General features: G+C 47.9%; 1 protein-coding gene across 6 annotated transcripts; it reads right to left on the reverse strand.

Moving 5' to 3' along the window:
- Positions 1–262: 262 nt before the first annotated feature.
- GZF1 (GDNF inducible zinc finger protein 1) lies at positions 263–24,561 on the reverse strand. Of its 6 annotated transcripts, none has more exons than XM_050709726.1 (12): positions 24,488–24,561; positions 17,983–19,278; positions 15,549–16,463; positions 13,902–13,996; positions 13,239–13,406; positions 12,557–12,714; positions 8,078–9,447; positions 6,308–6,402; positions 5,253–5,420; positions 3,613–3,770; positions 2,858–3,086; positions 263–1,258 (listed from the first exon to the last, which is right to left on the reverse strand). In XM_050709726.1, exons 2-12 carry the CDS (start codon positions 19,275–19,277, stop codon positions 1,080–1,082), a joined length of 4,830 nt encoding a protein of 1,609 aa, XP_050565683.1. In that variant the 5' UTR covers position 19,278; positions 24,488–24,561; the 3' UTR covers positions 263–1,079. The 6 variants fall into 6 exon arrangements, 5 of the variants coding, with proteins under 5 accessions (XP_050565683.1, XP_050565684.1, XP_035421350.1 ...); XM_050709727.1 differs by lacking the exon at positions 24,488–24,561 and adding an exon at positions 23,956–24,102; XM_035565457.2 differs by lacking the exon at positions 24,488–24,561 and adding an exon at positions 20,526–20,646.

Below are 24,561 nucleotides of genomic sequence, written 5' to 3' on the forward strand. Positions count from 1 at the left end.
GACACGCAGCCCGAGGCACGGAGAGGTAAGGTGTAGCCCCTCAGGTGCTGCTCTGAAGCAGCGGGGCATCTCTTGCAGGGTGCCGGGCTGGAGGAAGAAGAGTAGCACCCAGCACCTGCAGCAGAGCCAGGTTATGACTTACCCCATCACTGGTATGGCAGACAGCCGTGCAACGCTTACAGCAGCAGAGATTTACACCTTATGTGCAAGGTATAGAAACATTTCATACAGTAACCAAGTCAGTGGAAGGTCAGTGTTAAGATTTCAAATATTTTAATAAGAACAATTCATATGAGTAACTCACTTTTGTACATTCATGGAGTACAAAAGTTTCCCCGGCTACAGAGACTAATGCTCAGACTTTAAATATATCTACAAACTTTTACATTGGTCACTGGGAATACTGAGCTTCAACAGGACATCGTGCTTGAATAAATATTTCAAATATAACCTCTTGGAAATGTTCTCTTAAAAAAAAAAATCCCTTTCTATAGATTAAGTTAGGATTCTATGGAAACATCAGACATCCCTTTAAGGTTCAAAAATAGCTCTCTGCCACAGTTCGGATATCTTTATTGCTTTGCCAACCCCTAAGCCTTAATATGAGCCCTAATAAGGCTTGATTGTGCTTACCTTTACACTAATGTAATCTTTCAGAAAGTTTTTCTCACAGCTTCAGATGAGAAAGCGTCTGTGGAAATACTATATTGATATTAAAATAAAGAGAAACAGGATAGCAAACCAGAAAAATGAATTAGGAGAGCTCCAGATTTTTAACATGGGGGCACTGGGAATCTGGTTCTGAGTTGGAAGAGTTAACCATACCAGCAAATTGCCTTTGATTCACAGCTTCTTCCAAAAATCAGAATCATCCCAGTGAAATGGTTCTTTGTCAGTGCCAGCTGTTTTCAAGTTTCCATCCCTGCACATGGAAAATATCCCCCCCACTCTTCCAGAGCACTCCAGTGAGGTTAATCTGAGGTCAGACAAATTAACTTTAATTTCAGTTCAGCTTCTGTGTTGGCACAGACATCCAAGCATCTGGAAACACAGAACATGCTTACCCTGGACAGAAACTCTCAGTTTTTCCCAGCTATTGGACATGATGGGAGAGAGCCCAGGGCTGTACTCCTTGGGGAAGAGGAGGAGATACTTAAAGAAAGATCTTGCTGTCTTGGTAAGACATGCCCAAATTGAAGCACGATTCTCATAGTGACTGGTGGCGGTGGAATCCAAACGCAGCGGGTGTTGGAGCAGGCTGTGGGAAGTAGAGGTTTTAAGCATGCGGGCTGAACAGAAAGCATATTTGTGACCCTCAGTCCCTGTGCTCACTGTGTCACGTTCCTTATTAGGCACCTTGTCACGACTCTAGAAATTGCTGCTACATTTTAATAATTAGGAAAAGCCCTTTGAGCTGCAACTTTATTTATCACCCATGTTTTTAATGTCTGCCCCTTAAGAGCTAACTTCGGACAAGTTAAACAAATATCAGCCTAAAACTGCCCTTCAGATTCCAACATAAGCTTACAAACAAGGTATTTGGAATCTGGGAAATCAAGGCCTAATTGCCTTGAACATAGTTCACTTATTCGCATGTGTTAATGCCATTTGTCATAGGAACGCTGGCTCCCTCCCATTTGCAACTGAATTTACCTCAGGAGACTTGTACTAGTGGAATTAGCTGTAGCAACTTGTCAGCAAACAGTAATGAACTTTTCCCACCAGAATTTTACTTAATTTACAAGGAGGTCTGCAGTTCTGCACAACAGCAATGCTTAAGTGATGGTGGAGAAAAGAGCATTGCTGACGTAACTGGACCAGCAGCAAAGAGCTTAGGTACAATTCAACAGGAAAAAGCCAGTAAGCTGTCTTTCTACAAGGGGCTTCGTTACGCTGGCTTTTCCAGTAGAGCTCAAGTACCATTTTTCATAAACATTTTTACAAAAGAGAATTTGTTCTCTCAATAGCCAAGTTTTCTGTAAACTGGAGCAGCTGGAAGATAAAGACTGTCTGGCTGAATACTAGTGTCAAACTGCACCAAGTTTCACTGTAAAGTAAAAATAATACCACCACCTGTACAGACACAGCACTGGGCTTCCACTTGCCTATTTTGCAACTAGAGAATCGCGACTTCTGGAACTCCAGATCTTTCCAAAGCTTGCTCCCACTCACAGTCCTGAGGAGCGAGCTGGCTTACTGCTTGGCTCTTTGGAGAAAGCAAAGAGAAACCAACATTTCCTGAAATGCAATTTAGCAAAACTTAATCTATGTAAGTATTTCCACTAGGGAAAAGGCAGCTTATATCGCTTAGCTACCAGGCTGAGAAACACCACATCATTTCTCTTGATTGTACACATGTAATCAAACCAGCTGCAAATCAAACTTGCACCTTCCTTATAGCCTATCTGAATGTAGGTATCTTCACTGCAGGGCAGCTAACGCTGAACTGCACCTACCTCCAGCCTTCGTTTAGCTGCAGAGAACAAACTTAATCCAGTTGATGAAACCAAACTGGATTTGGTGTTACTCTACCCTACCTGCAGGGGATGGAGCTGTACGCATTGGAAGTGAATAATTTTTTTTAAAGGAAATTCTGGTAATCCAGCATATGCCATTCATTTTTAGCCCTGCTTCCTTTTTGTAGCTTCTCCTAGTTCCCTCAGCAGGTTATTGGCAAAGTCAAAGGACTATACAAAGCGCGCAGCTTGAACTGGATTTGTAATGCCAACTTACTCCATATTCACCAGAGCATGAAGCTGTGGCTGAATAGAGTCTGTCTGTGTATGCAGTACTGTCAGCTCACTTAGGGTGGTAGCTATAAGGGCTTCCTGGGGTCCGGGAGTCCCATCTGACTTACAGTCTGTCCCTGGTGCAGACCCGCTGTCATGCAGTGCAGTCACGCTCCCTGGGACAGCAGCCAAGCTTTGATAGTGGCCATTTTCCGAGAAAGACAGCAGCTTCTCTGGCATTTTAGGTGACACGTCATAGTCTTCATCTGGGAGTTCTGTTTTGTGACCTTCATCGTTCTTAGATGCTCCTTCAACAATGACGAGGAAGGACTTCCATGGTGTGTTTTTATCGTGTATCTGAAAACGAACAGCAGAAGGTTGAACACATGACGAGTGGCAGGCAAAAGCCTGAACCCAGCTCTGGTAGAAAAGGTCTCCCTTTCCATCCCCCAGAACTGTCCCCAGGCTAGATCAGTGTACATCAAGGCACCAAGCCGTGTCCCTGGTGAGTTCCCCTGGTTTTGTAAAGCATCTAACTGGCCCAGCAAAAAGCCTGGCCCTGAAAATGAATTCTCCTATCACTTCCCAGCTGCATGGGGAACACGCTCAGAGGACACAGACCAAATCTGCCACCGAACAGGCTATGGGTGTGACCTACATGGGCCATGCCCCAATGATCAAGAATGGCTTCCTTGCAGACTGCAACCACTGGAGTATTTTTAATGCCCTGTCAGAGAGGACGATGTGCTAAAACCAACAAAAACTGTGCAGGAATCCCCCCCTCCAGGCCTGGCAGAGTATAGGCCTGGCAGAATATAGACCCATCAGTGTGGTTGTGAAAGAAGGCTCGAGGGCAGAAGGCAGGGGGAAGACAGGGCCTTACCGACGTGTGCCGCCGGAGGGTGGACTTGTCCGTGAAGGTTCGCCCGCACGCATTGCACATGAACGGCTTCTCCCCAGTGTGTATGCGGTGGTGCCGCTGCAGCGCGTTGAGCTGGGTGAACTGCTTCCCGCACTGGTCACAGCAGTAGGGCCGCTCGCCTGGAAGCAGAGCACAGCAGCGAGGGTGACACAGGGATGGTGAGTGCTGCTCCCCGGTAACCTCACTTAGCCCCTGCCTCCATCAGCACTAAGGAGAGCACCTTTGGGAAACACCAAGGTGCTTCCAGGATTCTCACAATAGGTTCGGTTTTGACACATCTGAAGTAAGCAGATACTTGCAGTTTAAGGGCTAAACCCACAGCCAGCGTAGATCTGTGCAGCCACGGAAACCTCCACAACTTTTGACCTATCTATTCCACTAGCAACTAAACGTCCTGTCCCAGAATTAAATTTTGCCTATTTACAAGGTAATTTGTGCGAGCATCAATATTAGAGCTTCTCATAACCAGTAGCTTCACTCCAAATATGTCATAAACTGTCCCATTACACTCACTGTATTAAATGCTTTTTGAAACAACCACAGGGTAACAGAGTCTCCTGTTTCCTACTTTCCTGGCTAAGGGAAAAATGAGGATACCAAAAACATTTGAAACAGATGCAAGTGGTGTCACAGAAAAAAGAGATGCCGTTCCAGAACATGATGATGTTCCTGTTAGCATTAATTATTTACTGGTAATGTCCCCTGCTCCCCCTACAGTAATGCCACACAATAAGGAAAGAGCAAGGCACAGCAGCCAAACAAGAATTTTGTTAGCGTGGAGAACGCGGGCAAGGATGCTGCCTATAGGGTGGGGCTGGATAAGAAAGCACAGTACTTACTACACAATCAAAATAACACAAACAGTTGCAACCCGCGTTATTGCTCAGTGATGTGGAGTTTGAGAGGGCAGAAATGCTTTTCTCTTTTCTTGTCTGATTCCCCAGCAGGGATGAAACTCAGAGCCAGCAGGAGGCAGAAAACAGTTCTGCCCTCTGAGAGGCAGGGTAACAGAGACTGTAAAACAGACAGAAACGCTAAGACTGCAAAGAGTGAAAGTGACTGTTCACTCCCCCTTTCAGCACTGAAACAAATCCTACACACTTGAAAGTTAGTGGTGTGCCGATGATCACTGCTTTCCACTCAAAAAAACAGAGCAGCAGGTAGGAACACAAGAGAGACTGAAGAGAAAATCCAAGCAGGAAAGACCACAAACATGATAAGTGGGCAAGCAGACAAGAAAGGGATCAACCCTCTGCAACACTTTGCTCAGAGCTAAAATGGGCATACTGCTTTGGCCACTAGTAACCCTTCAGTTCCTCCTAACAGAGCTGCACTAGCAGTATCTGCGTAGGTCTTGGGAATGTTTTAGAGATTTGCTCTAAGAGCCTGGAAAAAGCACAGGGAGGTACTAGCAGAAGCAAAGTGAGTGAAAGAATATCCTGCATCAAGAATCAAACCTTCCCCTTACTTGAGTCCTTGCTGGGCAGGAATTCAAGTAGTGGGAAATCCTAATTGAGAAATCCCTTATCTGATTTATGCAGCTGGGAGAGTCTTTACATCGTGGTGGTTTGTTTCAAACAAAAATAAAGAGCACCTCCTACCTGTGTGAACCTTTATATGCTGGTAAAGCGAGTTCCTCTGTGCAAATGTTCTGAAGCAGACTTCACATTTAAACGGTTTGGATCCAGTATGGATTCTGTTATGGTGCTTCAAGTACTCCTTGGAGGCAAAGCTCTTCCCACACGTTTCGCACATAAAAGGCCTTTCTCCTGCAGCAAGGGTGAGGAGGAGAGTTAAACCAAGGTAGCATTTGTGAATGGTACATCGCATGCAAAAACTGAAAGCTCCTGGACACAAACGAACCACGTGCCAACCTCACAAAGCATCTGCACGCACCACGGTGACAACAGCGATCTTTGTACAAAGCTCAGAGCTTTCTTCCGAGAAGCCTGCACAAAGCAGGCCAAGTGCAAGAGGAACCACGCCTCTCTAGATGAAAGGCCCCCACCTGTAAGCAGCTATTCACTTCTGGAAAAGCATTCTTGTAAATACATTTCTTTGTCATTTAGTGTCTTCTGCCAGCCACGTTCAGTTACTAGTTAACCAGCAGAAAGCAGACTGGTTTAAGAGGATTCAATTAGAGATGCACACATGCCACACACAGCTCAGCGGCAGGACAGAGCATCAATTCCAAACACCAATTTAGGCTCCAAAGGCTACCCAAGAGAAGGACATGTGCTTTTAACAAGATTGCTTTGCAGACCAGCACGTGCCAAGACTAGTTTTACATCCCTTGGGCAACTGTTCCAAGGCTTACAGAGAAATCCTTTTTCTCTTAAGAATCCAACCAGACCTGTTACGGATGCTAGATCTTTATAGATACTGATGAACACCCAAAGTGGTCCCAGTCCACTCTTAGGTGCCAGATCCCAGCTGGCCGGGAGCTTCCTTTCTCTTTAATAAGCTGCTTTTACTCTTTCCACTGTCTACTCATCCACTTGTAAGAACATTTCTCAGAAAAACTGTGCCTAGGGATGAGGAAGTCTAGTTTTATATCAAAACCAAAAAGACATGTAGCTCTGGAATGAAAATAAGACCTTCTGGTTTCACAGCAGGCTGCCTCCAATACACAGTACGCTGTCAAAGAAAGCCTTACCTGTGTGACATCGTTTGTGATATATTAGCATGTGATTCTGAGTGAACCTGGCACCACACTCATCACAGACAAAAGGTTTTTCACCAGTATGGATTCTGAAACGAGAAAGCAACGTTAAAAGACCAATGTCTATTTCTCTCCTTTGCAGCACAGCACAAGTTGTCTTTACTTTGTGAAGAATTCGCTGCGTGCCTGCACAAGGCTTTACTGTCCTTTGGAAATACCTTTGGCCGGGCCCAGTTCTGTGCTTCCTGCAGGGCTGCTTTGATGGCATTGGGCTGCGTGAGCAAGGCCCAGATCCAGATTTTTTTTTTTTTTTAAAGTAAAAACAAATTGTTAAGGTTAGAAATTGAGTAAGGTTTAGAAAAGCTTATATTCAAATTGAGAGACTGCAAGAAAAATGTCATCATCTTGTGACCTGAAGAGCAGATCTTGTGCTGCTGGCAGTACCGGTACACTATTCCATGCAGCACAGGACTGATGCTCCCGCAGGGCCGTCATTAGAAGATGAGTGTGTGGCCACAGCTTGAAGGAGCGGCACGGCACGTAGGGTGAGGAGTCGCACGGCGCCACTGCTGTGCAGGCAGCCTCCTTCCCGACACCCCCGCCTCGCAGCCTGACCCCCGGGAAGCTGGGTACAGGAGGAACAGCACACAGAACTGTCACCTGTGCCAGTCTCCAGGTCCCTCTAGCTTAGATTTTCACCCCATGGTGAAAATCAGAGATCCTTTGAATAGTGCTGCAGGATCTCAGCCCTAGATGTAAAAATTTCTATGAGAAGATGAAAAACTCCCACTACAGACCGTCACAACACGCACATTAGGGCGGCCCGCGGTTTCCCGTGCTCAGCAGGCTTACTGAATGCTCACGGTAGCGCTAGCTGGAGGAGGAGCTCAGCTGTGCCAACCACTTGTTTGCGAGCAGCACAAAGCCATGACCGGTGGTTAGAGAAGGACACGCGATGAACATGAGATCCCACACAGCTGCGCCAGCAGCAACGCCACAGGGCAGCCCAGCACAAGGCTGCTCCCGAGGTGCTTCCTACCCCAGTGCTTGGGGATCTTGCTTCTACACCTCCCTCCTTCCACCCTCACTCCCTGGCTACATCTCAGTATCGGTCTCAGATCACTGCTTTGGGACACTGCTAAAAGCAGGACACAGCCCTTAGAAACCCAGAAGTAACGCCTCACTAAAGAGCCTCTCCCAGGAAGTCCCGAGACTGTGTGTTTGTGCTACACCTGACCCCACCGGTTCTGCTCTGGGTGCCTTCAGTGCTTCGCTCGCCTCCAGGCAGCGCCGCACTGGCCTCTTCCCAGTCCAATTTCAGTCGTTTTCTAGGCTTAGCACCCAAATCTGGTGCTCTTCCTTTTAATACAGTATTTTTGTACTTACTGCATAGCATTTTGCTACTGAACATAAAGAGGCATCAACATAGCTGAAATAATTATAGCCCTGATCACACAAATGATTCAGCACAGGGTTGCTTTTCTCATGGGAAGCGTCCCACTGATTCTAGATAGGTGCACTCCCACAAGAAAACTTAGCTGCGCAGCAGCAGGCCTCAGCCTGTGCACCTCTACTTGGCTGAAAGAGAATTACAGCAACTCCCTTAACCTGAAAAGCAGGAGAAAAGCCATGAAAAAGGAAAAACTGAAGCTTTCCAGTCAGTCCCGTTTCACATTCCCACTTCGCTGGAAGGTTCAAGGTGTGATCCAGGGGATTCTGCTTCTCCCCCCAGAATCTAGCAAGGCCAGGTAAGTCTGTTCATACCTCATGTGTGTTTTAAGTGCTGAAGGCTGAGAAAATTTAGCCTCACACTCTGTGCACCCATAAGGCTTGTCGCCTGTATGCGTCCTTTCATGGAGCCTCAAGGCAGTTTTGGAGCTCAACCCCTTTCCACACTGCTGGCACTGATGACGCTCCCCACCACCCTCATGAACCTGGAGAATGTGCCTCTTGACGTCCTTCTTCCTCTTGAACTTCTTACCGCAGAGCTCACAAGGGAAGTGGCGCTCGCTGCTGTGGACATGGCGCTGATGGCTTTTTAGGTTGCACCGGTTGGCAAAGGTCTGACTGCAGGTGTCACACCGATAAATAATTTCGGCTGCGATGCCGTGGCTGTGTTTGATGTGCTTGAGGAAACTCTTCTCGTACAGGAATTCCTTCTCACACGTGCTGCACTTGAAGTTACTGCCTCGTTTCTTTTTATCCTCTTCGGATTTGTTCAGGTTTTCCTCCGATTCGAAGTTACCATCGCATTCTTCACTTTCAGGTTTGATGGTGTTCTGCGCCTGCTCCTCCTCCTCCTTCTCCCTGTCGCACACCTCCGGGTCTTGTGGGTAGCTGTCCTCTTCTGCAGCACCCTCAGCGTTCTTCTGCTGCTCCCTCAGCCGCCTCGTGTACTTCTTCTTCGGGATTTCCACAAATACTTTCCTCCCAGCCAGCCTCCCGCTCGCCCTCCTGATTTTGGCATAAGGAGGTTTCATCGTTTCTTTCTTTTTGTCCATTTTCTCTTTTGATTTGGCAGCCGGCACCTCAGGGGGCACTCCGTTTCTGGGCTTGTCTGCTGGGGAATCCGGAGGATCCAGAGGATGGTCTGCCCGGTCAGCTTCTGCCACAGCAGCTGCTTTGGACTCGTGCAAAACGCTCACCTGGGCTGCACTCTCTTCCTCAGAGTTCTGTGATTCGGAGAAGTTTTGCAGCTCCAAAAGCACCGACTCAAGCATCTGCTTCTTCAGTTGAAAGCAGGTTTCTGATAGGTCCAAGCACTTTAGCTTTTCGGCTATCTCAAGCATCCGCTGCACTCTGTCCTCTTCCACCTCTACCTTAGCAGTATAGACAAACTCCAGAAACGAAGCAAAGTCAGCAACCTGGACCTCATTCAAGAAGACATTGGTTCTCGGGCCGTCCACGCTCTTCTCGTTAAGGAACACTTCCTTGAAGAACTTACTGGTTGCTGCCAGCACAGCCTTGTGAGCCACGAACTCTGCCCTGACGCCCTGGTACTCCACGCTGACCGTCACGTCACAGAGGTGGCCCAGGAGGCGCAGCTGATGCATCTCATTCAGCAGGTTGATGGGAGAAGACTTGGACTCAAGGAGAACCGCATTGCTTTCCATCTTGCTGCTCTCTGCAAAAGGCTGTTAACAACACTGCGTGTTAGCTGTTTGCAGGAAGCTGATAAAACCCAGAGACTTGAGCAGCCACAAGTCCCGTCCAGACTTCTGAGTGCGCTTCACGACAGATTCAAGCACTTCAGGTGCTTGAGCGTAAGTGACCAGGCTGTCAAAGGAGCACTGTCAGAAGTCTGGCTGGAAGCACTGACAGGTCTCCCAAAGCGCCCCCCTAAGCGGTAACATCTAAGAATGCTCTGCCAGTCACACACAGATTTCTTGGAAGTTAATTTGATTTTAAGTCTCAACCATAATTTTACCTGAAACACCAGAGAGTATTAGAAAGCATAACAGGGACAAAGCAAACAGAGAAAAATCAAAAGAAACGTTTTCATTTAGTTCTGCATGCCTCAGAAACTGTTCTCCGTCCTAATCAGGCAGTAGGAGAAAGGTGAGTCTAAGTGACCTGCAATCCTAATTAAGTACTTCCTTAAACAGCCTTTTCCAATAAGACTTTTAAGCAAGATTTGGATAAACTTCTGAAAGCCTGACTGACTGAGGCAAAGGAAACTGCATAAATATATTGTCAGATTGTAAACCTAAGGAACCACAAACCTTCCCAAAGCGGTGTCTTTTGTAAAGCAATCCCTCACTCAGATTTACAGCCTCCACTTTTTGAATGCCCATTTGCAGTCCTACCAGGGCTTCGCCACTTCCAAAACCACTTGGTTTGTATCTTTTTTCCAGCCAATGTTTTAAGTTGCTCCAAAGTTCTCAAGGGAACTGAAGTGTTTTTTTCTGTTTCAAAGAAACAAACAATGTTTCTGTGATCTTTGAAGATGGCTGCAGCAAACCCTCGCCGGGCAACACACTGACTTTCACTGTGTAACTACGGATGCCCACATTTTGCATCTGAAAAAATTCTTTCCACTTTCCAACAGTAAAGTTTCTTTTCTCTGTCCAACCTCAGGTACAGCAATTTGCAGCGTTTAATACGTGGGACACTAGAAATCTTGCTCAGAAGAACAGACCCAAGTTTTCAAGTGGAGCACAATTTATATTAACTGTAATGAAGTTATATTACATGATAAAGAGACAGGAAAACAGTATTTGGAGAAGAGCGAACACAACCCACCAATCCACCTCAGGTGCCCAAACCTCCATCCTAGATTCTATAGGAAAAGATCATCCCCGAATCAAAGCCTCCTTATTTCCTAATCTGTAAATCTTTCTTTAACTCTGTAAATTTAATATCAAGTTTTGAGATAGCTACATTGACACTGTTATAACAAATACCTAAAAAACTCTGTTACTGCATTAGGCTTGCTACACCTCAACAGAAGACAAAGACGACAGAGAACGCGCTCTTTTGCTCCACCAGCTCAGAGCACGGTGAACATCTCAGAACGTTGCCCACTTTTACAACCCAATGCTACGCTTCTGTTTTGACAGACTTTTTTTAAAATGAATGACATGATTTGCCTCCTGGCTGAAAGGATAACACATTAATAACCAGAGAAGAACGTTTTTAAACTTAATTTCCCCTCTCTGTACCTATCCAGGCCTTTCCTTCTCTTGGTTATGTGATACATTGGCACGCATTGAGTGCTTTACCTGAAATAACCAACGGTGGTGGAACTTAACGTTTTTCCCCTAATACGATTATTTTTTAACTACTTATCGTCTTATTTTGCAGCTGCCTATCCACTTTCCATTTGCCATCACGTGTAGACTGCAGTGGTGCGCTGCAGGGAGGGAGAACCCAAGGCCCAAACTTCTCCCCCTGCGGTGAGCGAGCTCCTGACCGTGCTCGGGAGCCGTTTGTTCCAGAAGCCGGCTGCAGGTGCCCGCGTCGGCAGACACGTAACGCCGACGTTTGTTTATTAACGCCGCGCAGCGAGAGCCCCCTGCAGCACTTACAGCACGGCGGAGGCCGCCCCTCGGTGCCAGCGCCGCCCGGCCCAGCGCACCCCGGCCGCCCCTTCCCGGCGGGACGCCGAGCTGCGGCCCACCCCCCCCAGGGGGCCAGGCCGGTGCCGCGGCACGCAGCCGCAGGGCGGGACCCACCTCGGCGGCGGGGCGGGCGGAGCCGTTCCGGTCCGGTCCGGTCCGATCCGATCCGTTCCGGGCCGGGCCGCTCCTCAGGCGCGGGCGGCGGCCGGAAGCGCAGCGGCGGGAGCCCCGCCCCCTCCCGGCGACGGCGGAAGCGGCGTCACAGGCGGCGCGCCGGGCGTCGCTAGGCAACGCGGGCGGCGCCGGCGCGCGCCGTCACTTGCGGGCGGGCTCGTGCAGCGGGCGGATGCGGGACCAGTTGTGCGCGCGGCGCGCGGGCGGCCCCGCCAGGAAGCTCCGCCACGGGGCCGCGCCGCCGTGCACCTGCGGGGGGGAAGGCGGCCGGCTGCTCAGCGCGGGCACCCCGGGCGACCGGGCGGTGCTCGCGCATCGAAACACGCGGTGACCGAGCACGTGAACCACGCGCCGCGCCTCCTCCTCCCACCAGGCCCCCCGGCACGGCCCGGCCCGGCCCGGCCCCGACCGGCTGCAGACGCGGTGGTGGCTCTGCAGCAGCAGGTGGCTTCGCAGTGGACAACCCCCGACCTTGCGCATTCAGAAGGGGCTGTGCGGGCACGGCAGTGGCGCAGCAGCGGGGAGTGCGTTAAGCAGATAAGGGGAAGGTCCCGCTGCCCCCAAACAAGGAGGATAGCTGAGAAAAACAGGACAAGCAGTGCAGGAGTAGTAAAAACAAAAATCACGGGCCCTCTCGTCACGAGAGAAAAAGGAAAAAAAAAAGGAAAAGGAGAAGTTAATGGTCAAATAAAGCTGTACATAGAGGGTATAGAAGGGTGGCGAGTAGGTTGAGAACCTGTAGTACTCAGCCAAGGAGGAAACGGGGGAAGAATCAGGTGTCGGGTAATGGGGAATAATATAAGGTTATGATCTGCTTTTGCTGTGCACTCCTGCTTGCAGGATGCCCACCATTGCAATCACAAATAAAACAGCTTCACAGAATACCCTGTCTGAAAAAAATATTGAGATGGTTCTCACGGGTTCCATCCCCCAGCCCCAGGCTTCGTTCCTCTACTTCTTTTTTCAATAAACACCAGCACAGCCCGACCACACTCAGGGCGCAGCATACCGCCACGTGTCTCCGCAGCGTGGACATGTCCGTGAAGGCTCTCTCGCATGCCCGGCACTTGTACGGCTTCTCCCCGGTGTGGATGCGCTCGTGGCGCCGCAGGGCGCCCTGCTGGGTGAACGTTTTCCCGCACTGCTCACAGAAGTACGGACGGGTTTCTGAAAAACAAGGAAACTGGAATCAGAGACCTGGAAGGCTGGTTCTTTTGGTCTTGATTTCAGCGCAAAAAACGCGTACCGAAGTCTGAAAAGATGAATGCTGGGATAAAGTTGTGTAGCTAGGGCCCCAGGCACGTTTCTCCTGGCTTCTAAGGCCACCTGATAAATGTTTCTAAGCCTCCCCTGGCTGCGATGCAAAGCCTACGAACAGCTCTTGCAAGGGGAATGCAGCAACTACAGTCACTACAAAGTGAACTACAGTCACATTCTCCAGCAGCACAAAGTTGTCTCTGTCTTCTGTGCAAGCACCATTTGATAGTCATATCGAATAGTTAAAAAAAAAAGTGCAGCACCTTGCACTTTTTAACAAGTCAGGATCGTGAGGAGTCCTGCTTCTCCTCAACACCTAACTCAAGGAGCTTACAAAAGTGTTTCTGGAATAAAAAGTCACCATCCCAACTGTAAAGTACTTCAGACTCAAAATTCTATGCCGTTCATTTTCCCAGCCCCGACGGTTTCATTACCTGCATGGACGTTGCTGTGCTGAGCTAGCGAGGCTCGCAAGCCGAACGTCTTCCCACAAACCTCACACTTGTATGGCTTCGCACCCATGTGGCATCGTTTATGGCATTTTAGGTATTCATTGGTGGCAAAGTGTTTTCCGCATACATCGCATTTAAAGAGGCGCTCTCCTGAGAAAAAGGGAAAAGGCACTCTGAATTCTGGCAGCAGTCTGCACCCGAAACTCCCTCCTGGCTCTGAGCTGTACAAGGTTCCCTTCTGCATGTTTAACTCCCTGATGCTTTTCACTCATTCAAATATTTTTCTCCCCAGAATTACTTATTTCACAATTTTAAGCTTTTGTTTATTTGAGTTCCTTGTGGCTTTGTTTATCCTTTGATTCTGTCCTTGGCCCTCTGCATAGGAAGTCCCTTGGGACCTCGCTCACTCACTCAACCCTTAACTACGCTTTCAGCGCAGAAGACTCCAGCCCCACTCCGCCACCCCCAATTCTCTACTTCAAAGTTAGTTTTTGTATGCCTTTCTACCCCTGTTAGTTCCTTCCCGGTACTTGAAGTTTCTTCTCTGAGTTAGTGAGCAAAAAATCGTGCGCCTTCAAATCCCTACTCGTTCTTTTCAGGCAGCAGCAGGAAGCAATGGAAGGAACAGAAGTCTTTAATGCTTACCTGTATGTGTCCTTTTGTGGCCAGTGAGTTTCCCTTTATCGGCAAAGCAAGCCCCGCAGTCTTCACAAATGTATGGCTTTTCCCCTGTATGGGACCTAAATGAAGCAAAACACAAATGCCTATTAATAAAATAGCTCCCCCAGGGTGCTTTTAAAGACTTGCTGCTTGAAGTTACGTTCTACACGTTACAGGAAGCACACTTCATTGTGTCAGATGAAGGTAACTGGGAAAACGCACGTTCTGCTCAGTCAGGAGAGAGAACGTTTACCAGTACTGGTGCTACGTAAAGCTTTCCCGTTTAAGGATTTACCTTTTTCCTCACTCTACGGCCCTCGAAAAATCCACCTTTCTCTCACAGGTTGCAGTTTGCAGTGTAAGCACTGGAAGGGAGACAACGGGGAAGATGACAGGCTGCTGCCGTGCTACCGTCTGAACACATCCCGACCGCCCCCAGCACACTGCCAGCAGCAGATCTCTCCAGACCCTGCGGGTGGCGTACTTGCCCTCCGTAATCCCTCACAGCCCCACGCCTCTGGATAGCAGGCTTCAAAATGGAATACCCTGCCCAGTTTAAGTCAAAAGGCACAAAAGTCAAGCAAACAGTTTTTCCAAGCACATGCTGGATGCCTGATTTTAAACCAGCTCATACCAAAGAAAGGCTGAGCCAGAGGTCCTGACTTTTGATATTAACATTGTGCTGACTTTCCTTACTGCAACCCATGCAGTATGATTTGCCAAATCACGCCTGATTTTGAGTTGTTGGGCAGAATGCTGCAGATATGACACAGGCAGTTACCCAACACAAATCCCGTGAGTCACTGTTTTGTTGCAGTTGGTCCCAATTTCAGGCCTCGTCTTACCCTGTGACAGCACAGCCCTGCTGCCTTTCAGCTGACATAGCCACGCAGTTTATTGCTCTGCAATCAGCACACTTCACAATTTTTAGATCATTGTAAGAATGCTTAGGAGACAGAAAAACATTACTGCCCCCATCGCATGGGCCCAGTCTCAAACGATGGCATTTCTCTCACCCAGTTTAGCCCTCCCACAGTTCACCTCCCGTTACAAGCTACACGCTAGACTCTCTGGAGAAAGATGGGAAATTCCATGGGATGATTCATCCGCTCCTGGGAGAGGAAACATCTAACACAGATCCCACCAGAGAGCAATTCACCCGATCTAGTTACACTGACTACAGAGGGAGCCCAGATGAGAAGTCCAGCTCTTGTATCACACAGAAGAAATGAAATCCCATACCAAAAGGCTTGCTCACTGACACAGAAAGAGCAGGGCTCTCCACCCGGGTCTCCAAGTCCTTGGCTCATTTTTCAGCTCACTTCTCATCAGTGAGGGCCATCATCTGATTTTGAAACCTGTTTCAAGTGACTGGCTTTTGCTTACAAGTTTGGATAGAGCATCTGTTTCCAAATCCCTGCCAAAATTGATGCAACGACCAGATGCAGACAAAGCCTTTACATAAAACAATTAATCACAGATATTACAGATCACATCCTATCCCAACACTCCTGTTGTAAGGACACGGAGGAAGAATGACTCAGAACTGGGAGACAGAGGAGCAAAAAAAAGTGCTGAAGTGCACTGGGCATGCAGGAAGTGGTAATGGGAGAAGCAGGACCGGAGGCTGACCTGGTATGGATCTTAAGTTGTGATGGCTGAGCAAACTTTGAATGACAAATGCCACATTCGTACGGCTTTTCTCCTGTGTGCGTCCGCATATGAAACACCAGCGCTGTTCGGGAGCTGAGGATCTTCCCACAGACGGAGCAGAGAGGGCGTTTGACTCTGCCTTCATGCTTCCGCATATAATGCGTCCTCACATCTCTCTTTCTTTTAAAAGTGGCATTGCAAAGGGTGCAGGCAAACTGCCTTTCTTCACTGTGGACACAAGCTCGATGCTCCTTCCAGCTGTTGTAGCTAGCAAATGACTTGCTGCAGACATCACACTGATAGACTTTGCCAGGCAAGCACTGATGGACATCCCTGCAGTGATCCACATATTTTTTCCGGGAAACGAACTGCTCATTACACTTATCACATGTTATTACATAGGCAGATTTCTTATTCGCCCCACTTTTATTTACCTTCTTCATTTTAAAGTCTTTGTCTGATTCACGTTCTTCAGCATCCTTCTCATTAGAGCGTTCTTCATCCTCATCGCCCTCAGCACAGGCAACCTCATTATCATCTTCAACTTCTGAATACCCTGCTTCGTAATCTACCTCCTCCTCTCCCTTCACACTCATTTCACCTTCAACTTCATTCCCTTCTTCACTCGGTTTTTCCCTTCTTGCTTCAGCTTCCTTATACTTCTGCTTCTGTTCTTGCTCACTGCTACTGTCTGCCTTGGGAGCAGGTTCCTCCTCATGGCTTGCAGCCTCTTTGAGCACAGCACACTTCTGTAGTTCAGCCTCTGAGGCCCCATCCCACGTCTCCCTCTCAGGGTCTTTGCTGCCGCCAGCTGCACTTGGTCTGCGTGCAGGCGGAACTTCCATCCAGTAGACCGGCAAAAGTTTCCTCTCTTGCCCAGATTCATGGATTTTTCTGTTGAAACAAACAAACAACAGAACACAACTTTAATAGGTTTAATAGTTTCATTTCAGGCATGTTTGTCTTGGAGGAGGGGTTGTTTCCTTATAATCACTCCTCACATCCTTCAGAGGATTAACAGCACAGTGGGAGAGCCAAATGGAAATTTTGCAAGGAGTTGGACCTTGCAATTAAACAAAACTGAAATGTCTCAGAGTTCATCAAGGTTGGAGTCTCTCAAGTATACTTAGTTGTCATCTGAACAGCAACCTAGGATGGACTGTAAATTTTCCTCCAAGACCATGGTGGGCAGTATAAGACATTAACGACTTAAAACAAGGGAAATCTAGATTAACCACCCACATGAAAAACCAGAACAGAGCCCCTCATAAGCCACCAGTCGAGGCAGTTAACTCTACTCACCACTAGTCAGGACATGGACCATGAACTGCCAAGGTTCTCAAAGCAGGTCAGACATGAGTCTGCCAGAAATCACGTCAGGACAGCAGACAGAGCCTTACAGTACACGGATGCGCTGGAGAGCCTCTTACGCCCCCTACAAATTTAGTCTCCAAACATGGAATAAACAAGTACTTTTTTTAAAAAAATCAAATACAGTTTGAGGTCCTCTTGGTGGACCTTTGATTATTAAAATCAATAAATAACAAGACCAGATACTAGCAGCTCTCTTGCCTTGGAGAAGAGCAGTCCCTATGGCTCGTTTACCTGAAACTGGGATTTGGCATGAGTTAGAGAGCAGAAAGCATGCCCTCAATTGAAGGCCGAGCCTACGCTAGAAAGGCTAACAGGTACAGGTTTAAAATCATTTGTCTCAGGGACTATGGCACACAACCTGTGTTACCTTCAGCACTACAGATAATCCAAACTGTAAAGCACAGTCCCATCTTGGATTTACTCTGGAAAGCACAGAGCAGAAGTGCAGAAGAACAATATGGAACAACTTCTAACACTTTATGACTCTAGGAGTTACCTGGTCTTGTAACTCCTTTTATCCCCACTTTCTCCATTTCACCAGATTTTCAATTGATCCGATGGTATTTTCAAATAATTTAGCTCCTTTAATCTTTATTTTGGAATTCATCCTGGAGTGAATTACTAGTATTACCATTTATTATATATATTATTAAGAATCAAGAAAGCACTGGCATTAGAGAAAGAGGAAAGACATTTTTTGTGCATTTTAAACAGGTGCTGGTCCTTTCCAGGCTCCTATTTAAAAACCGAACTCTGAGGCTTCCAAAATCACTTAGGAGACCCAGTTGCACAAGATCTCTTTGATTCAACAGGAAACGCTTGCCTGAATTCCCAGTTTGGAAACCTCAATACAGTAACCCAGACTGAGAGCCCAGTGAAGTAACCCCCCAAAAATCTACGCCGATTTCAACACCCTTCTGATCAGTTCCAAGGAATTCTGGAAGTGAAGCGTTCAGGAATGCTTTTATCCTGCTGCCCAGAAACAGCATGCATTTTCCTGTGCACACAGACACACACGCACGCACCCAGAATGCTGTACCTGACGTGGGTGTTGTAAGTAGACCTCTGAGCAAAGCTGGCAGGGCAGTGCTCACATTTGTACGGTTTCTCCCCTGTGTGCGTTCGTATGTGGACCGTCAGGCCACACTTGGAGCTGATGACCTTGTCACAGTACGGGCACGCCTGCGGGTCCCGCTTCTTCTCGTGTACCCTCCGGACATGGTCATTTATGTCCTTCTGGCGCTTAAACCTCTTGTCACATAAGAGGCAGGAAAAGCCCCGCTCCTCACTGTGAGTGGTGAGGTGATGCTGCCTGAGGTTTTGGTGGCTGGAGAAGAGCTGCTGGCACACGCTGCAGCTGTACTTGACAGCAAGATGCACATCGTGCTTGAGCTCCATGTGTGACTGGTAGTGCTCGGTAACGCGGAACGATGCGTTGCACTTCTCGCATGCCATCTGCGGCAAGACTTTGGCCACATGCCGCGGCGATTTCCTACGTTCTGTTTTACTGCTAAGTTTGGAAGTTAAACCATTTTCATCTTCCCACTGCTCAGGCAGCGTACTGCTAATCACTACACAGGCTTCCTTTGACTCGGTCTGAGTTACAGGAGAATGACTATTGTGCTCCGGAATAATGACACCCGTGCCAAGGCTGCTGTTGGTGTCTGTCTTGTTACGTTTTGGTGGCTTTGCTGTCCTGGATTTTGGTTCTGGAAAGGCAGTGCCCTGCTGCTCCAGACTTGCTGGCTGGCCTTCAACAAGCTCATAACCAGCCAGCAGCTTTTTATGTTTTGGCCTGTCCCAAAGTTTCCCCTGCATGGGTACTGCCATCACTTGGGAAGAGCTGCTCCCTCTGTGGTCCTCTTCTTGCTGGATGCGAGGCCACTGTGCTCCACCATTTTCGCATGGCTGAGGGAGGCTCAAATCTAAGCCCTTCTTGCCCTCTGCTCTCACTTCTTCACAAACGTCAAGCAAATCCTTGCACTCAAGTCTTTCGGCTATTTCCTTCATTCGCTGCAGTTTTTCCGCTTCAATCTCTACTTCTGCGGTGTATACGAACTCCAGAAAAGAGGCGAACTCTTCCATGCAAGTGTCTTGTAGAGTCACCGTGTAATTCTTGGTGTCCAGCATCTCATCATGCAGGAAAAGTCCTTTGAAATAATTGCTGGAAGCTGCCAAGACAGCTTTGTGAACCAGAAACTCCTCCTGAGTTCCTAGATACTGCGTGTGAACTGTCACATCGCAGAGATGACCCAACTCGTACAGGGAATGCAGGGCCCTCAGGAGGTTAGGAGCAGCAACCTTGGATTTCATCAGAATTTTCTTCTTATCCATCCTGCCAGAAAAACAGATAAATGTTTGAATGCTTGCTCTCCCTCTTCCATAAGTTTTCTTTTCACTCCTATAAAACAGTCACTTATATAAAAAAGCTCAGTGTGGCGCTGTGTCCCAATTCCCCATTTAAAAGACGTAGCGGAGACCTCAAGATTACTTTTGTCAATGTAAATGTCATCAGCAAACACGCTTTTAAAATGCAGATAATTTACAGGGACAAGTTACATATCTAGAAACAATATATAAAAATATTTTTTGGACAAGGTAGTAGTATTTTATTTGAAAAATATTTCAAAACTGCTTGCTCCTTCTCAGTCACCAAAGAGAGGGGTCAGAAGTTTTTTTTTCACATTTTGACAATTCGACAAAGAACAATTTGCACTTTCCCAGCAGCTCAGGAACAGAGGCTGCATGTCCTTACAAAAAAGCACGTCTGAGAGCTCTGTGGCTTTCTCGTCTCAACCCCCATGCATGTGACACTGATAGCTCTGGAGCAATAAATCTCACAATGGACGATGCCAGCACCCTTACTGTGGTCTTTAGATGCTCCCATAATGCAAGCTGTTCCGATCTGATACTGTAAGCTGATATTCCTGACGCAGCAGTTTCTGAACGCCTGTTATTTAGCACATGTTTGCAACAGATCTGTAACCTAGGGAGGAATACTAGGCCAAAATAAATAGACCAAGTAGCCTGCTATTGCTTAAAGGCTCTGCTTAGGCTTGGCTTGCTGTGCTTGCTTTCACTTCTCATCTGAATTATGTTTGACATTATATTAAATACATTCCTGGCAGATATAAAGCGTCTGATTAAGAAGACAAATGCATCTTCAACATACAGCACCAGGAAGTTGAACACAATACGTAGCCTAGAGTGAATAGGTTTGAATAGCAGGCTTAAGAGATAGCCTTGAGAAACTCTTCCTATTACAAGCTGCTGCAGCAAGCACCACAGAGGATAATCATCTTCTAATCTGCCAGCAGTAGGTAATTCATAGCTTGTGACATCCCAAATAATGACATCCCAAATAACGCTTTAAGAACTGCATTTAAAGGTTTAAACTGGTTTTCTAAAAACCCCTCTAAGTGTCACAGGAACGCGTACTACCACGTTCATGGGGAAACAGGCATGATTTCTACTCGACCTTAAGTGCCTGCACACCTGAGTTATGCAAAACCTCAATATTTGTACTCAGCTCGGGTTTGATCCTGAGTGCTCTCCTCCGTGAGCTCCCGTGAAAAGTCTCACCCAAAGCAGGGGTCTGGTTGGGATGCCAGCCTTCTCATCTCGCTAGCACGCAACCTTCTGTCTCCCCTGCTCCTCAAAGGTGTTTACTCAGAAAAAAGAAAACAAAAATGTTATTAAAGGAGAAAGACCTCAGGAAAGTAGCTAAAAGGAAGAGTGAAGACAAATAAAGCAGGTGCTGAAATAGACCACAGGAGCTGGAAATGGGGGGATGTGCAAAACAACACTGACTGCATTCTATCAGAAAGGGACTGCTCAGATCCAGATCCCTGCAAGCGTCCAATAATTAACACAGTCTCTGCCTTAGGAATTCTGGACAGCAAAGAATCTTGTCAATAAATGCGCAGCGCTGTTGTTTTGCACCTCATTTTGGCTGAGATTTTTGCAACCTGCCGCAAGCCCTACCTACTACTTTGCATCTACCCTGTAGAAACAGCAGGGGCCAGCAGATCCCAGCCTCTAGGTGACCACCCAGTCCCAGAAGACCCCAAGCAGGCACCTTCAAAACCCTGCCAACTCTTCCCTACCCGCATTCACCAGCTCTGCCCTGGCATTGTGTGTATCAGCGGCTCCCGTGGCACACTTGCAGGCTGCGGGAACAAATGCAGACCAGAGGCTAATACCTATACCCAGCCCACAAATTCACAAAAGCTGCCACTCCATCTGTGCCCTGGCTTGCCCTTCCTAATGTTTTCCAACGCGATATCCTTCCTCCTGCCTGAGAGCTGACCCCAGGGCTGAGCAGCTCACTGATCAGTAGCGCTTAAGGAAATCAATGAGCATTTTCTCCTCCTCCTTTTTGAGATCCCTGTCTGCGATAAATTCTCAGTACACACTCATGTGAACTCAGCTACACTGATATCTGACACTGAGCCAAGCAGAGGTATGTTCCAGCACGATCTCTTTAGCTCAGCTGGTTCTAGATTAAATCAACGCAGAAACGGTCTACTGAAATAGCTTTCTAATGAAAACCACCACAAATCGATCAATTCTCGCCAGTTTTTTTCTCCAGAAAAAGATGTGACTACTTTTTGTTACTGCTTGGAGAGAACATTTAACTTGACTTTTCTGAAGTACTGCTGACTAGCTGGTTTTCTTGTTTTCGTTTCATGAGGTTAAGATTGGCACACAAGGTTCCAGTGGTATCAGAACAGCATCTAAGGGTTGGGGGTTTTTGTTTGTTTGTTCTTCCTGAAAAGTTCAGTCAATAGAAGGTTTCTAAGTATTTTGCTTTCCTTTGAGGCGTATGGGAGCAGCTGCTTCTCCAGTGGATTAGGAAAGCAGTTTCCTCCTTACTTTTTACACTTCATTAAAACTTAATGACAAGAGAACATTTTCGAGCAATTCCACCCCCCCCCAAAAAAAAAAAAAGCAGCAAAACCAAGGATAACAGATGTAGTAAATCATTCCCTTATTGAATCAAAGAGAAGCACACATTTTACTGTAAGGACTACAAGTTAACATCGGCTTGAAATTACAACCAGTAATTGAACAGAAGAAATGATGCCAGCACCATTATTAGTATCAGGCTTAACTCGGTCACTCCATTTACGTGAACAAGACACCCTGGTCTTCACAATCCTGTCTCTCGACTGCATCTATCAAGCGAGCATTCCCGGAGCTTCACCCTGTCTCCTGCTTGAGTCGGCCCAAAACTCAAAACAACCAGCACTTCTCTTTCCTGCTGGACTTGAAACGCACCACCCTAGCCCCACGGCGCGGCAGAACAAGACCCCAAGTGGCGACGCGCGATCATCAGCAGGGCAGAAGAAGCGCAGCGCAGCACAATGAGCGCTCTCTGTCACTCCACAGCTGTCTCCTGTTTTCTCACACTCTGCAAGACCCTCTCCGAGCTCTGCTTGAGGGGCACAGGGCTCACACCCCACCATCAGAGGCATCCCGACCACTGCGGGTCGTTGTGAACCAGTCATGACTGACGGAACCAGAAGCAGAAAAGAGCTGGCAAGAGGCTAACAGCCCTAATAAATACCATTCTGCTGTACCCTGAAGCTACTTCTGCAATAAGGCAGCAAGCTGCTGGCCTGAGACACTGACTTCGGGGAAGATTTAAATGGGAACAACATTTTTTTCCACAGATTGCAATTTAAGGGTTTGTTTTCAACTTTTCAACTGAACTTCTTTCAACTTTTTGCCTGATAATAAAAGAAGAAACACTTTAAAGAGTTTGTAAGTATGCAACATTTCCAGAAAACATAATTAGCCTGAAAGAACCACTGCAAAAGCCATGTCTATCCAATTCCAGTATTCTATTCAAAACCACTGGAATAAGTCCAGTTGCTTTCAAAAATAAAGCCTAACAGCAGCTTCCAATCCCAAGAAAGGATTTACATTTGTTCTGTGCCACACCGCTTTTGTATAACACAATGACACACTCAATAGCTCTGCTCTAATTAGAGATAATTAACAAAGTAAATGAAACAGGAAACCTGTGTTTGTAAGAGGGACAGTAAGTATTTCTAAAACAGTGCTGTTTCTTGACTTTCACAGTTCACGCTTAAGTAGAAACTTCTATGGCCCAGAGCCTTAAATACTGTGACATGGCACAGCCCTTCTGAAAGGAAGACAGCGAAGGTACGCCCGTGTATCTGGGGGAAAACAACAACAACGTGATAGGTCACAGAACAGAATTTTTGAGAAGCATCCAATTCAATTTATTTCATATAAATATGCTCTGTTTTTTGCAAAGTACGCATTATCTTTGGTTGCTCAATTCTCCCTAAGCCTTGTCAATTAAATCTTAAGGTTCCCTTCAGAGAAGTGCTGAGAACTTCTTCCCTAGCAGATCTTCCCAGGAAGGGATCCTCTAAGCCCTTGACAGCCGTGCACACACACAACGAAGGGCCCTGGCAGCCACGGCAATAGGAAGCGCTGAACTAAATCAGTGGTGTGAGAAGAAAATGAGTCCTGGCACGCTCTCGTTTGATCACCTTGATCCCCTGCAGAAACTGCCCAAAGACCTCTTTGAAATGCTGGCGTGGCGTAAGAGAGCGTAATTGCTCTTTTAGATGACTGGGTTGAAACTTTGCAAAGTATGATAAACATGGGTAGATGATGGCAGCAGTGTAACTCCCCAGATCCTGGCCAATAACGTGAATCACTGTGGAGATCAGATTAAGCACTGAGGGCCACAGTACAACAGGCAGCACTCAGTAGCACACAGATGGCAGTAAGTCACTGCTGCAGACCCCTACCACCTTGTTTCAGTTCTCAAACAAGCCAAAGACTACCTGTGATGCCTTCTGTGATGTGATGTCATTTTCGCCTTTTTTCTCCCCTGTAAAATCAGACAGTATTTGCCTGTATTGAAGTGGGACTGTGATGATAAAATACTTTAACTAGACAGTGGGATAATTAACTGCCAAAGGTGAAAAGGAGTATTAAAAGGGCGTAAGTAACAGCTGGAGTCACTCACCTGCACTAATCACCTGGAAAATGTCGTTTATTGACACGGGTTCCTGCACAAGGCAGACGTGTTTAGTTAGGTCTGTCCGACGGCCCAGGAGCAGGGCACGCAGCCACAGCTCTGCTGCCTCAGCCCCGGCCCGGCGGTGCTCTGTGGGACACCCTGGGCAGCCCGGCCCAGCGCCCAGCTCGTCCTGCTGGGCACGGAGAGGGCTCCATCACAGAATCCTGATTCTTCTGAAAACGTGTGAAACTTCTCACCCTGCCTCGCGGGCAGCAAAGGCACCGAGACACGGCCAGCAACGCCCGAGGTTCCCTCACGGCGCTCCTCACGCCAGGGAGCCGAGGCCGGCCCGGCTCCGCCGGCCGCACCTGAGGGCACGGCCCGCCGCCATGACGCCTCACGAGGCAACGAGGCCCAGCCCGCGCCGCAGGGGCGGTGGCTCCCGGGGCCCTGGGACACCCTCACGGCGGGCCCCGGTGGGGGTCCCCGCGCCCCCGCCGCCCCCCCAGGCCCCGGCGGGCCTCCCCGCCGCCCTTACCCTGCCGCCGGGGCCCCGCTCCTCGGCCCCCCCGCCTGGGTCGCGGCACCCGCGCTCCAGCCGGCCGCGCACCG

This window comes from Cygnus atratus, chromosome 3 (assembly GCF_013377495.2).
Source record: "Cygnus atratus isolate AKBS03 ecotype Queensland, Australia chromosome 3, CAtr_DNAZoo_HiC_assembly, whole genome shotgun sequence".
Classification (NCBI taxonomy): Eukaryota; Metazoa; Chordata; class Aves; order Anseriformes; family Anatidae; genus Cygnus; species Cygnus atratus.